Source organism: Mus musculus, chromosome 12 (assembly GCF_000001635.26).
Source record: "Mus musculus strain C57BL/6J chromosome 12, GRCm38.p6 C57BL/6J".
Classification (NCBI taxonomy): domain Eukaryota; kingdom Metazoa; phylum Chordata; class Mammalia; order Rodentia; family Muridae; genus Mus; species Mus musculus.
Genome location: NC_000078.6, coordinates 40,726,013 through 40,738,748, shown reverse-complemented (window position 1 = coordinate 40,738,748; position 12,736 = coordinate 40,726,013). Strand labels below are relative to the sequence as shown.

The 12,736-nt window shown below is 40.1% G+C and overlaps 1 protein-coding gene across 9 annotated transcripts in view; it reads right to left on the bottom strand.

Annotated features, from left to right (window-relative positions):
* The window catches only part of Dock4 (dedicator of cytokinesis 4), a 400,918-nt gene that overhangs the window by 108,126 nt on the left and 280,056 nt on the right, over positions 1–12,736 (bottom strand). For all 9 annotated transcript variants that reach the window (XM_006515085.3, XM_006515089.3, XM_006515090.3 and 6 more), the window contains exons 18-23: positions 8,803–8,900; positions 8,622–8,705; positions 8,361–8,461; positions 6,843–6,924; positions 5,401–5,571; positions 1,189–1,381 (exon numbers count right to left, since the gene is read on the bottom strand). In XM_006515085.3, coding sequence (XP_006515148.1) covers positions 1,189–1,381; positions 5,401–5,571; positions 6,843–6,924; positions 8,361–8,461; positions 8,622–8,705; positions 8,803–8,900 — 729 coding nt within the window. The remainder of the gene's footprint in view (positions 1–1,188; positions 1,382–5,400; positions 5,572–6,842; positions 6,925–8,360; positions 8,462–8,621; positions 8,706–8,802; positions 8,901–12,736) is intronic.

The following is a 12,736-nucleotide window of genomic DNA, read 5'->3' as shown; positions in this document are numbered from 1 at the left end:
ATATACATTCAAATGGAAAAAAACTTCTGATAGACTCTATCTTAAAAACATTTTAGTTGGTGAATCAGATGGAAAATTTTTCAAGTAAATTTTAAAAGGAGGAGGATACTTCATTATTTTCTTCTGGAAAATAAATTAAAAAATTGAGAGACAACAGGACCTAATGATAGCTAGCATAGCAAAATCCACTTGGTACCTGATTGCTTGATAGTGGGATAAAATTTAGAAACAACTACAAAGAACTTCCATACAGTTTCAGAAGACAAATTACGTTGGTTTGAATGAGGATGGCCACCACAGGCTCATTCATATATTTGAATGTTTAATTCTTGGTTGGTGGACTGTTTAGGAAGGATTAGGAGACGTGGTCTTGTTGAAGGAGGTGTGTCATTGGGGGGTGACCTTTGAGGTTTCAAAAGGTCACACCACATTCAGTCTTGCTCATTCATTGAACCTAAAATATATGCTTTCAGTCACAGTTATACCTGCCTGCCTCCCACCTTGCTACCTGCTGTGATGACCATGGACTCTGAAACCCTTGGAAATTGTAAGCAAGCCCCAATTACATGAACTTTAAAAACAACAACAACAACAACAACAACAACAACAACAACAAAACAAAAAAATACCCTACGTTGCCCGTATTGTGTTATCTCTTTACAGATGTAGACCAGTGACTAAGTAACAAACTGATGAGAACCATTTAAAAAACTAGACAAATAGGATACAAATCTCAGAAGGAAAAGGTTAATTTTCTCTTGATCCTATAATAAGAGCTCTACAACAATGTGGGCAGGAGACCCATGCCCACACCACTAATAGTTGTGATTATAATCAATAATTTATTCAGTGCTCTCCCCCCTTCCTTTCCTTCTTTTGCTATTGGGTCTCAGTATGTTCACTCTGCTCAGGCTGGTCCTAAACTTCTGGATTTAATGGATATCCTGCGTCAGCCTCCTAAGTAGCTCGGACTCCAAGTGTGAGCCACTATGGTTGCCTATTCAGTCTAGAAATGATATTTTGGCAGCCACACTTTAATATCTGACTGATACATACATTTCCCATTGAAATTATAATACTTTTGGGAATGTATGTTTGATTTTTATTTGCTTCTTTGACCGTTGGCCACGAGGCATGAAGAAGGGCTTTCTAGACATAGCATTTGACCATGGGGCATCACCACCGTACCTGGGTTGGTATAGAGCTGGCTCTCGACAGTTTTGCCAATGCACTGAAGCTTAATTGCCTGCAGAGAATCGTCCACATGCATGATGGTAGGTAGGCTGCCCAGGGTGTCCTGGACCAAGTTGGCCACTTCCCGGACATCAAAGAGCTTCAACAGTTCTGAGTACACAGCTGGAAAGGAGCTCAAGAACACAGCCTTAAAACAAAGAAGGGATACAAAGAAATTACTGATCCCGTGGAAAACAAGATGTAAAATGGCACAAGTTTTTTTATCGGACCTGAGGGTAGAACCTTTGTGCAGGCTAGACAACCACAAGGGTACAAGGCTACAACCACAGCCCCTAATATTTTCAAATATATTTTATTGTGATTTCTTTCTCTTTCTAAATGAAAGCTTCATGATTGTTTTTTCAAAACACTATGCATTTGCTTGACTATTCTTAAAATGAGGAACTTGGTATTCCCTGCTAAAGACTGTATCTATGTAAACTTTGGTGTACTTGGCAAAGAACTGTGTCACATAAATGGAATAAAATAAATTTTAAAAAAATCAATGAATCTCTCTGCTTACAAAAAGTCAAATTATCTCCTTCCTGTATCCTTTAACATATTCCTGAATTCTTTATTATACTTTTTTACTTGAAAAATGTATCTTGGTGTCCCTGAAATGTAAGGTACCTTTATAATATGACCACTAAAAAGCATAAAGCAAGAAATACTTTATGATGAGGGCAGGAAGCCAGCTGCCCTGGGACAAGCTAAGGGTTATAATTGAAAATAAAAATAAAAGTACAATTTGGTTTTGACCTTCCTATGCCCTGAGACAAATGGAGAAAAATAATTACAAGGAACTTGCAGCAAGGGCTGGGGCCTTTACCCTTTTTGCCCTTCGTCTTCTTTTCCAGGAAATTCTGGGGCAGGAGTCAGTACATGAAATGGGAAGTGGCAACACAGCCAAGCTGGTTCTCGGTCCTGCCTGACATGGTAAGGCTCTTCAGGACTCATTGCCAAGATGGGCTTTGGCTAAGAGGAATAAATGAATCTCCCTACCAAGCCTAAGGTGAGATGGCCCACTGGGAAGCAATCCCTTGCCCCACTGATAGACAGACCCATTGGGTGGCAATCCCTTAGCCCACTTGATAGAGTACTAAGAAGGTCCCTTTGTCTCCAGGAATCAGCATCTGTGCTGGGTTGTAACTCACGTGGGAAAGACTCCCACAGTGTCAAGCAAGCAAACTCAGTTTCTGCTTTTAACATAATTTAAAAATGTAGGCCAGTATGATCCTTGGCTCTGGATAAAGTAGATGCAATTCTTTTTTTTTTTTTTCTTTTTTTTTTTTTATTATTAGGTATTTTCCTCGTTTACATTTTCAATGCTATCCCAAAGGTCCCCCATACCCACCCACCCCCCCAATCCCCTACCCACCCACTCCCCCTTTTTGGCCCTGGCTTTCCCCTGTACTGGGGCATATAAAGTTTGCAAGTCCAATGGGCCTCTCTTTGCAGTGATGGAGATGCAATTCTAAGATGACTGATCATGACCTTTGTCCCTGGTAGCTTTGCAATTACGTTATGTTGCATTGCCAAAGAGCTTTTGCAGAAAAAAACGAAGGATGCTACCTACTTAGGCGACTCTTAAATATGGAGACTATATAGGTAGGCTTAGCCTAACCATAAACCTTTAGGTTTTTGTTTTGTTTTGTTTATTTCATTGTAGGAGTCTTAGAGAGATTGAGAGCATGGACAGAACACAGCATATGGCTGCTGGATTTGAAGCAACCACATGTAAAAAAACATTCTGAGTGTCCTTGAGAAGACAGATTACCTCCCATGCCCCCAGCCTGTATTGGCAGCTTGCAGGAGAGGCCCTTGATCCCACAATTTCTACCAATAGGCTGAAAAAAAAACAGTCCTGTTCTTATTCAAAGGCTTCAGATAAGAAATCAAGTTCTGATTTCGACTCTGGGAAACTCTTAGGAAAGAATTCAACTAAGCCTGAGTAGACTCCTGACCTACAAAACTGCAACTCAAAAGCTGCTTAAGGCCATCAAGCTAAGATATGTTAGCAGCAGTAGAAAACTAACCTCTCTCATTAATCAAACTTTTGCCCTCCTCCTTTCTTTAAGAGTAGTGTAGGATCATCAGTGAACTTGGAATGGGAAGAAATGTGTCATTAACCTTACCACCAAAATATTGGGAAGTAATGCCCCCTTTTTTTATTAAAGAAAACCAATATCTCATAATATTACATTAACTGTGACTTTGCATAAAACTAAAACGAAACACACACACACACATAAATAAACAGCATACAGAATAAAGAATTCCATCAGTAGGGTTATTAGCTTTTTTAGGAACTTTATATACTTTAAGAAGTAACAAAGCTGCCTCTAAAGCTCAACTGTGGAGTAATACTCTAAAAACCAAGACTAATGAAAGTCAGAATGGTAGAGAAGCATCAGGGCTGCTACCCCCTGCAGAATCATAGCAATGGGAGGTACCTTAGGGAATGCTAGGACTCACAGGAGATACGGTGAAGGTACAGAAAGATTTCTGTAGTTTTAGAAGAGGAAGAAAAATGTCTTATATCCCCAAGAAGTAATAAACAATAATTTAACATTACTTTTAAGAATAGGAAGATATTTTTCAGGTGCAAAGCAGGCAGATGTGGTCTCTGTGATTAACAACAGTTAGTAGAGATGTTTCAGGGTGAAACCTTAATCACAAAGTAGTAAACTCTGAGACCTCTGTGGTAAGCATACTGGATTATCCTCCTCAAATTATCAGCTGCTACAAATCAGCTCTGGCAAGGTGAAAGCTTGCCCTTGAGGTCTCCGGTAAGTTCCCTGGTGCCGGGATTGGACTGCTAACTACAGAGTATAAGATGACATTTAAAAGACCTTGTTATAAAGATGGCCTAGGCGGCCATCACTGGAAAGAGAGGCCCATTGGACACGCAAACTTTATATGCCCCAGTACAGGGGAACGCCAGGGCCAAAAAAGGGGAGTGGGTGGGTAGGGGAGTGGGGGTGGGTGGCTATGGGGGACTTTTGGTATAGCATTGGAAATGTAAATGAGCTAAATACCTAATAAAAAATGGAAAAAAAAAAGAAAAAGAAAGTACAAAAAAAAAAAAAAAAGACCTTGTTATATGATGGCCCGGGTGGAAGATAAGTCCACATCTGTAAGGAAGAGAATAAATAACAAGACTAGCTGTGTAAGCAGTCAGGAAAAGTACAGTGCTGTAACCAAAGGACTGTGAGTTCTGGTGCTGGGACACTGTATGGTAGGCCTGCCACATGCTACCTACCACATGACTCCAGATGACATCAGCATTCTTAAGACCCAGTTTGCTTTAATCTTCATATTAAAGCTCTAGTTCTCCAAGATCTTAAGTTTCCAGAGGATGGTGGGAGGCTGCCTCTCTATCTGACAGCTTTTAACCAAGGCATCAAAATTAAAAATATACAAGAAGGATTAAGAAAAGATAGAGAAACACTAAGAATTGTCTCTGGGAATGTATAAAAGGCAATGCTATTTTGAATGTTGATGGATCCAGAACTTAAAAAAAAAAAGTCAAAAACAAATAAAAAAAGAAAATCAGAGCCAGGCATGCTAGTTCACATCTGCCATTCCAGTCCTTGAGAGGTAGAGGCCAGACGAGGTTAAGTATACCCTGTCTCAAAACGGCCAAGAACGTATTGGTGCAGGTAAGCACTAAGCACACATGCATAGATAAACGCATGTGAGGCGACTCTCAGTAATAGAATCTGCAGCATTGGCTTGGCATTATCTTAGATCAGTCCCAGGAAGGTGGTAGCAAGTAAAATAGAAGAAGACAATGTGAATTTAGCATTGTCCAAGAGGATGATTCTCAAGTTGATAGATTAAAAAGCAATGAGGCTGGGGTTAAGAACCAGGTTCTAGAGACATTCCGTCTCCCAGTTGAGGGTGACAGTGTCAAGCCACCTGAATGTGTTTGAGTAAATGAAAACATGGCTGATGCAAACTGCCTCTATTCTAGCATGGGGCATGGGGAATGGAGTTGCTTAGGTTAGGCCAGTCCATAGAGCTCACGGAACTTCAAAGTCTCACCCTGATGATGGCCAAGCGTCAGGAAAAAGGGAGCAAGGCTACTCAACCGCGCTGGCAGGTAAAAGGAAACAAACTGCAGTCCCTGTTTTCTTCTGTTCAGCAGGGGTGGAAAACAGTTACCTGCGACTGAGATAAAGCTCCAGTCCCTTTGCTCTCTTGTGAGAGGAAGAAGCGGACGGACATAAGGAGCTCCTGGATGCAGCAGCGGAATTCCTCTTCATTCTGCCCTCCGGTGGCAAGGGAAAACAGCCTTCGGGATTGAACTATATACTTAAAAATGTACTCTTGTGCCTTGAAACAAGAGTGTTAGAAAGTTAGCTTCAAAGGACTCTGAGAGTATTTATGTAACAATGACATAGCATAAAAAATATTACAGAACAGTGTTAGACTTTTAAATAATTCATCCCGAAACCGAGCCACCCTGAGATGTTTGAGTGATATATACTTAAAGTGGAAAAGCCATTCTTCTTTGATGCCAAAGAAGCAAAATATGTTAAAAACTCTTTATATTTCCAAAGTTAGAAACACTGAATATTTTTGATCTTCAAATAGATTCTGTTTTAATTTAGCCGATGAAGTAACGAATATTTTCAAAAGTAGTTTGCCACTTAGCACTCGACTTCCAAGCAGACCAAGTGAATAAATTGGTAATAAAAGGAAGTACCTGTTTTATAATCTTTATGTATGCATTATCTATGTATGGGCTGACACTACATAGTATAGCCTTAATATGAATCAAAGGACGGCTAGGGCTAGGAAACCCCTTGACAAATATATATATATATATATATATATATATATATATTTTTCCCCCCACCCCCTCCCCCCATGGCAGTACTGGAGATAAGCCCAGAGCCTGATACTTGCTAGGCAAACACATACTACTGAACTATACACCTTGCCCTAAATCTTCATTCTTTACTTAAAACGATTACACAAAAACATTGAGAGTTGGAGTTCATCCATGGTTACCTAATGAGACCCTATCTCATACAGAGATGGGGAGATGGAAGGAGTAGGAAAGAGAAGGGAAAGGATTTGGTAGCTGGGAAAATTTTATTCTTCAACATGTCTGAAGACCATGTTAATATCACTGTGGCTCAATATATTGGGTCTAGAGATGTGGGAGTTACTAAACCAGGAGACCCAGTACAACATAAGGTTCCTTCATTGTGATCCCTTAGGTCATCCTACTGTCATTTAAAACTTAAGCTAAAGGGTTCTCATTAGGTCTCTGTCAGGGTGTGAAATAGGCAGAAATTTCCAAGTTTAATTAACTGCTCATTCCAGTCTCTTCCCATGCTCCCTCTCCTGCCTGCCCATTCTGGACATCATCTCTGCAGGATTCAATCCCCAGCATGTGCCTTTGGGCAGGCCTGGCAAAGTCCCTTTCAAGTTTCATCAGCTCTGGAGCAGTCATAAACTGATTAAGATCCTTGAATTGGAAAGTCAGTAATGTATCATCACCAATTACTGTCTGTGCAGAAGAACCAATTAGTCTCCAATCATCACGTAACAGCTTTGTGAGACTCTGTCATCTGTTTTCAACAGCGTGTTATTACCTTCAACACTTCCTGGATATGCTCCTGGCGCTCTGCTTCCGTTATCCTGTCCACGTACCACTTGAGCACTTTGATGAGATCTCTAAAACACAGGGAGCAATGCCCAGATTGCAGAATGGCTAATTCTCAATTAAATGGCAATAAACTCAACATACATGCATATCAGGAAGACTAGTCTTTCTCTGTAAGGTCTCACATTCCCCTGCCAGGTTGCTCTAGAACAACTTTATTGAAACTGCAGGTCACTACTTGTCTTGAAACGTAAGATGGAAACATACTGCGGCCCCCTGAGATTGCCCTCAGTCTGTAGGTATCCTGTTGACCTTAGAATTAGGGCTGTCATGAGCATTCTTGGACAACTGCTCATCAGTATTCTTTCCTTTCAAATCTTGTGAGTACTGCAAAGTGTTAGCTATTTAGCCGCAGGTAAAAGGCAGGGGATGCATGAAGACAAACTATTCCACTCCAAGCTACATTCCTGCATTTACCAGGCCAACTTTCTTACCATCAAAGTGTGCTCTTGAAGAAGCATTTCCAGGAGAGAGAGCTGCTTTCTTGTTAGTGGTTTATTTTTAATTTATTTTAGGAAACAAAACAAAAACTAAAGAACAACCCACTATTTTTAGTATTACAATCTCACTGACAAAAATGCTGGCTAATTTTTATTTTCTAATTCAAGTGGTAGTTTTTCTTCTTTTTTTTAAAGGTAGAAAGAAAGAAGAGAGAGAGAGAGAGAGAGAGAGAGAGAGAGAGAGAGAGAGAGAGAGAGAGAGAGAGAAACAATCCACCTGTGTTTAGAGTTTAGAGTTAGCTTGCTGGTCTCCATTTAGATAATCCCAATTCTACTGGTCAGGGACGAAGTCTTCACATAAGAACACAATGTATAAAGCCTGGTGTGCAGCTGCCTTCAGGCTATTATTAGTGGCTTTCTGGAGGCTAGCAGAGCTGAAGTAGGACATCACTCATGCCCTCTGCTACTTACATAACTTGCACCGTTGGAAAAGAGGCAGCTACTATCTAACAGTAGACTTCAATGGCTAAATGGCTTGAGGCCAGGGACTAGGTGTGTATATTAGAACACAGAACAAGGCACCTGGTAATGGGTAAGGCCTCTGTGAATATTAACAGGTGAACAAGTGACCTGGGACACGGATGAAGGCAAGGGCTGCTTTGCATTCACAGTTATTCCTTTAAGTCATATGCAAGGAGTGTAGTAAAAACAGGACTCCTTGCAGCAAAAATGACAAGGACCTGGCATCTTAGACCAGAGCACACTGGGTGAAAGGGAGGTGAGAAGAAAGGCACCAGGTTCCAGGATCAGACTCAGCAAGTTCTCCCAACCCCCTTTCCTTTTAATCAAAATAAGTTATCACCACTGAACAGGGGTGTGTGAGGAGGAGAGACAGGGTTTGTTGGCTGGGGTTCACATCTGCCTGTGTTCCCTTACAGCAATTTCTTCCTAAGCAGCTGCTTAAGCGTTAGCACGAGTGTGATTCCTAAGGCAGTTACAAGTCTTACCTGTATGCAAGTGCCCCAGCAAAGTGACTCTCAATGTAAGTGTCCATGACAGGCTTAAAATGATGGAACTTGCTATCTTGTAGCAAATTTATTATGTGGACCTAAGGAGAAAATTGAGTGTTACAGAACCCAGTGCCAATCTTTTCTTTGTCTGCTCAAAATAAGTAAATAAACTCTTACATCATCAAGTGGCCATTTCTGAAACAGCCAGGATGGAGAGGCACACTTATCTGTTACATTATTAAGAAAATGTAAACTTACCAAAGAATCAAACACTTTAGACCCATATTTTTGGGAATTTTCATCTAATATTCCAAACAAGGTATCCAGTGTGTCTTGGAGAAACTATGGATTAAAGAGGTAAAGGCAAATGAGTAAGACCCAGCGTGTCCTCCTCCCAGAGTGGTTGAGTTTCCAAGTGGTAATGAAACAATGTATATACCTTTACTATCTCTGAGCCATCGATTTCTTTTAACTTAGAGAGACAGCCTGTGATCTTGTCTGGGTGGGTTCTCCATTTCAAAAGATCAAGCATATCACCTTTTCAAACAGAAAAGGAAGGTTAATTGCTTTTCATAGAGTCCAGCCCCTCTCAGGAACAGTGCTCTACTGGTAAAAGCTGACTTCCTACATGCACTGCTACCCAGTCCCCTCACCGAGACTAGCCTCTCTAGTTTAGGATGGCATTTACTTAAAAGTATTTTCAGTATCTCCTCTACTCCCCAGAGCTCCTGCTCATTGTTTAGTTCTCCAACTAGATGGTGTTGTCCAGGAGGGATTACCATGCCTCCCACATGTTCCTACCTCACAGAAGCACTTGTTTTTTACCTAAAGGTTTCTACGTCCAAGGTTGACTGTAAAATCCAAAGAGGGTAGAGATGAACATGACCCAACTGCATTTCCAGTACTAAGAATGGTGTAAGCAGCCAACAGATATCTGCTGTAACCTTTTCTGCTACCTTCTATAAGAGTGGGATTTCCAGACAGGTAGGAACCTGCTTGACTCATGCTTAGACAGCTGAACACAGACACTCAGTCGAGCAATGGACTCCAGCAATGAAGGCCTTCTTGATTGTTTAAGGTAACTCAATTCTTAGGAACACACATTGTCAGTGTACTGTGACAACAAGGCCAATGTACCAAAGGCTCATCTAGTGAGCCTTTGGATTTAAGAGTGCCCTCCCAGTCCATTTTCTACTACAGCTTATGAACAAGCACATAGCCCTGACTCTTCCAGTTCCTTTCTGAAACTGACAGGTGGATTCAGAGTCCAACAGGCCTTTCAAGAACTAGAAGAAACAAACTTGGCCTCTACCTGTCTTGGGGGAGAATTTAGATAGCCTCAAGGAGAGGATCTCATGGCCAAAGCTTCCTTAGTCTCCAAAGGACCAAGGGATATAGAGATCAATAAGGCCAGTAAGAACTGCCAAGATAGGGAAGGCATGGGGCAGAGGAACCTGCCAGCTTTAAAGTAGAGGCAAACGAAGGACATCAGAGCACTGAGCAATGTCAAGCGTGTGGAAAGGAAAGAGCATTTCTGAGGTCACTGTGGGGAAGCGTATACAGGCATTCCAACATTTTCTGGAAGCAGGTCAAAGAATCTCAGATGGGCCCGTTCATACTTCAGTGAATTCAAGAGCAGACTAGTTATGTCTGTCCATGTGATAATCCCTATAGAGGTCAATATATTCTAAAGAGACAGTTGTGTCCTCTCTTTAGGCATCAGACTACTGAAGAAATGGCCCTGAAGAAACTGAAATTTCTCCCGAAGTCTTATCCTGGGAGAAAGAAAAGTCTTGCAGTGTGGTGCCACCCAGAGGAGAATCTTGTCTCTCAGGAAGAGATTTCACATCATTCTGACGTGTCACACCTTGCAAGAGAGACTAAAGCAGAGGCAATGATGGTGGAAAGGACCACACCTTGACTGGCATTACTCATTATGTATACCCTATGCTCTCTACCTAAACCTAAACCTCAAGATAGGACCCTAAAGACAGACTTGGGAGCTCACCAGAACTTTTATTCATTCCTAATCCCAATGCAGCTGCATTAAATAAGCCTCCTCTTCACTATTAAAGTCCCTGGACTATGACGAGTGGGTGGTCAAGCCTAATTTGTTAGGGCTATCAGGGTCCAGGTTCTAACTTCAGCAGCTGTAATCAGCTGTGTACTTAAAACATTAAGAGTTAAGGCAAAATTGTCATCTCCTCACCGTCTGCTCTAGTCATCTGAAGGTATGTTGGATGTCCAGCAGGAGCAATGTTCTACCACTCAAATTATTAATTTTCTATATCCTATCAAGTAACATTTATTAAATATACTCTATGCATCTGACCTACCAAGTATAAACAAGAATTAATTTATTCCATAACAATTTGTGTATGTGTTTGTGTGTGCTTGACACAGGGTCTCATGTAGTCTTCGCTGGCTGCTCATGATGTAGGAAGAATAACCTCCTGCTTTAGCCTCCCAAGTGCTAGAATTGCAGGTGTGTGTACCACAGACCTAGCCTCCTATTCTTGTAAAGAAGTTTAAAGAATCTACTTGATCTGACCATCAGAAATACCTGAAGAGTGATCTGGTTGGATTTGGAGAACTAGCCAATAATGTTGGATTCCATACAGCAAGAAGAGTACACATAGCAGGAATCCTAAGTGCAGATCTGCTCTTAATGACTACTCCTTGAAACCAGATCATTTGTTAACTGTCCAATGGGAGTGGAAATGTAATCTCTGTATTTTCCAAGTCAAGTAAAATGAATGCATACCAATTTAATTCTGATTTGGAACTGCAACTTAATTTCAATTTGTTTTGAGATGGAGATGTACGCCTAGTATGCAAATTTCAGAAAGACAAACTGACTGGCCACAAGAACCTTGCTATCTCTTGAAACACACTGGTTTCTTTTTTTGTTTGTTTGTTTTCTTTTCTTTTCTTTTTTCTCTTGCTCATTCTGAGTTGATAACATTAAACAAAGACAACATAGTTTTTCTCTTGGTTTTATAGGAAAGCAGCTTTGAGTCTTTAGGACTTGGATTCGCCTATCTTGTGTTTACAATTATAACATCATAAGCCTTAGAACTGTAAAAAAATTACAAGCAATTTTGTCATTAAGATTACCTGTGTGGTAGGCAGGATAACAACCCCCAGGAACCCCTAATTCTTAGAAATGCTAATGTTTACCATAAATTGACAAAGAAAATTTGTAATATGCTTAAATTTCTGACAAATAAGGGGATAGAATTAAGTTTTCCAAGAAAATGTAATCAGAAAGGAATGGTGAAAAATTGTAGAGGGTCAAATTGGAAGATGCTGAACTGATAACTTCTAAAGAAGAAGGTAGAGACCATGATACAAGTAATGCAAATGGCTTCTAGAAACTAGAAAAGATAAGGAAAAGACTTTCCTCTACAACAGCATCACTACACGAAATGGACTGCAGATCCATAGAGTAATATATTTCTGTCACTTTAAGCCAGAAAGTTTGCGGTTATACCAACAATAGCCAATAAATCCAATCCTGAACCATTCCAGTTAGGTCACCTAATTAACAGTAAGAGCTACAAAGACACACAAATACCTTATATAGGATAAATATAAATTGTGTCCAAGGAGCTAGCTGACTTTATTATTTTCATAACTTCCACAGCAAACACTCGAGGGTTGGTAAATGCTTTATTTATAGTTACTGAATTATGTCAGTAGAGTTCAAATTCAAGTAAACCATTAAATACTGGATACTAATAAAGTCTAGGAAAGCTTAACACAACTTTGTGTTTTATGTAAATACAGTAGACTTGCTACTGAGAGGAAATTAAAAGAGAGTCAATACTGCAGTGCTCTGTTTTGCTGCCTTTTTGACATTATATTCTAAGACAATTACTTCTTTATACAAACTGTTCCATAATACAAAAAAAAAAAGGAAAAAGAAAAAAAAAGCTTAGGTATAGGAGCTGCATGAAATACAGTGCTTTATAATGAAGCGATCCCTCTCAACGTATTTCATCTAATTTATTAATACAGCAGTATTCAGGGTGCTAGCTAGAAGCTGTGTATGGCAACCATGAAAAATTCAGAAATGTTTAATTTACTTCTTTCATTACAGATGCAGTTTTCATAACAATTTGCCGGGGAGATGTGCTTGCTTTATTAATCATAACTTGCTAAACAATTAGTGACATAAGAAGTAATGCTATGGCAGAAAAGCAGTATCCATCTAATTAAACAAACCAAAAAGCAAGCTTTATTCTAAAGCCTGCAATTAGCACCGCTTATGGTGCTATAAAATAGGAGATTTCAGGTGGTGGCACTTTTCATCTTTTCTTGATTTAAGTGCAGCTGGTTTTTAATAGTTTATTCGAAGAGTTAGTTGACAT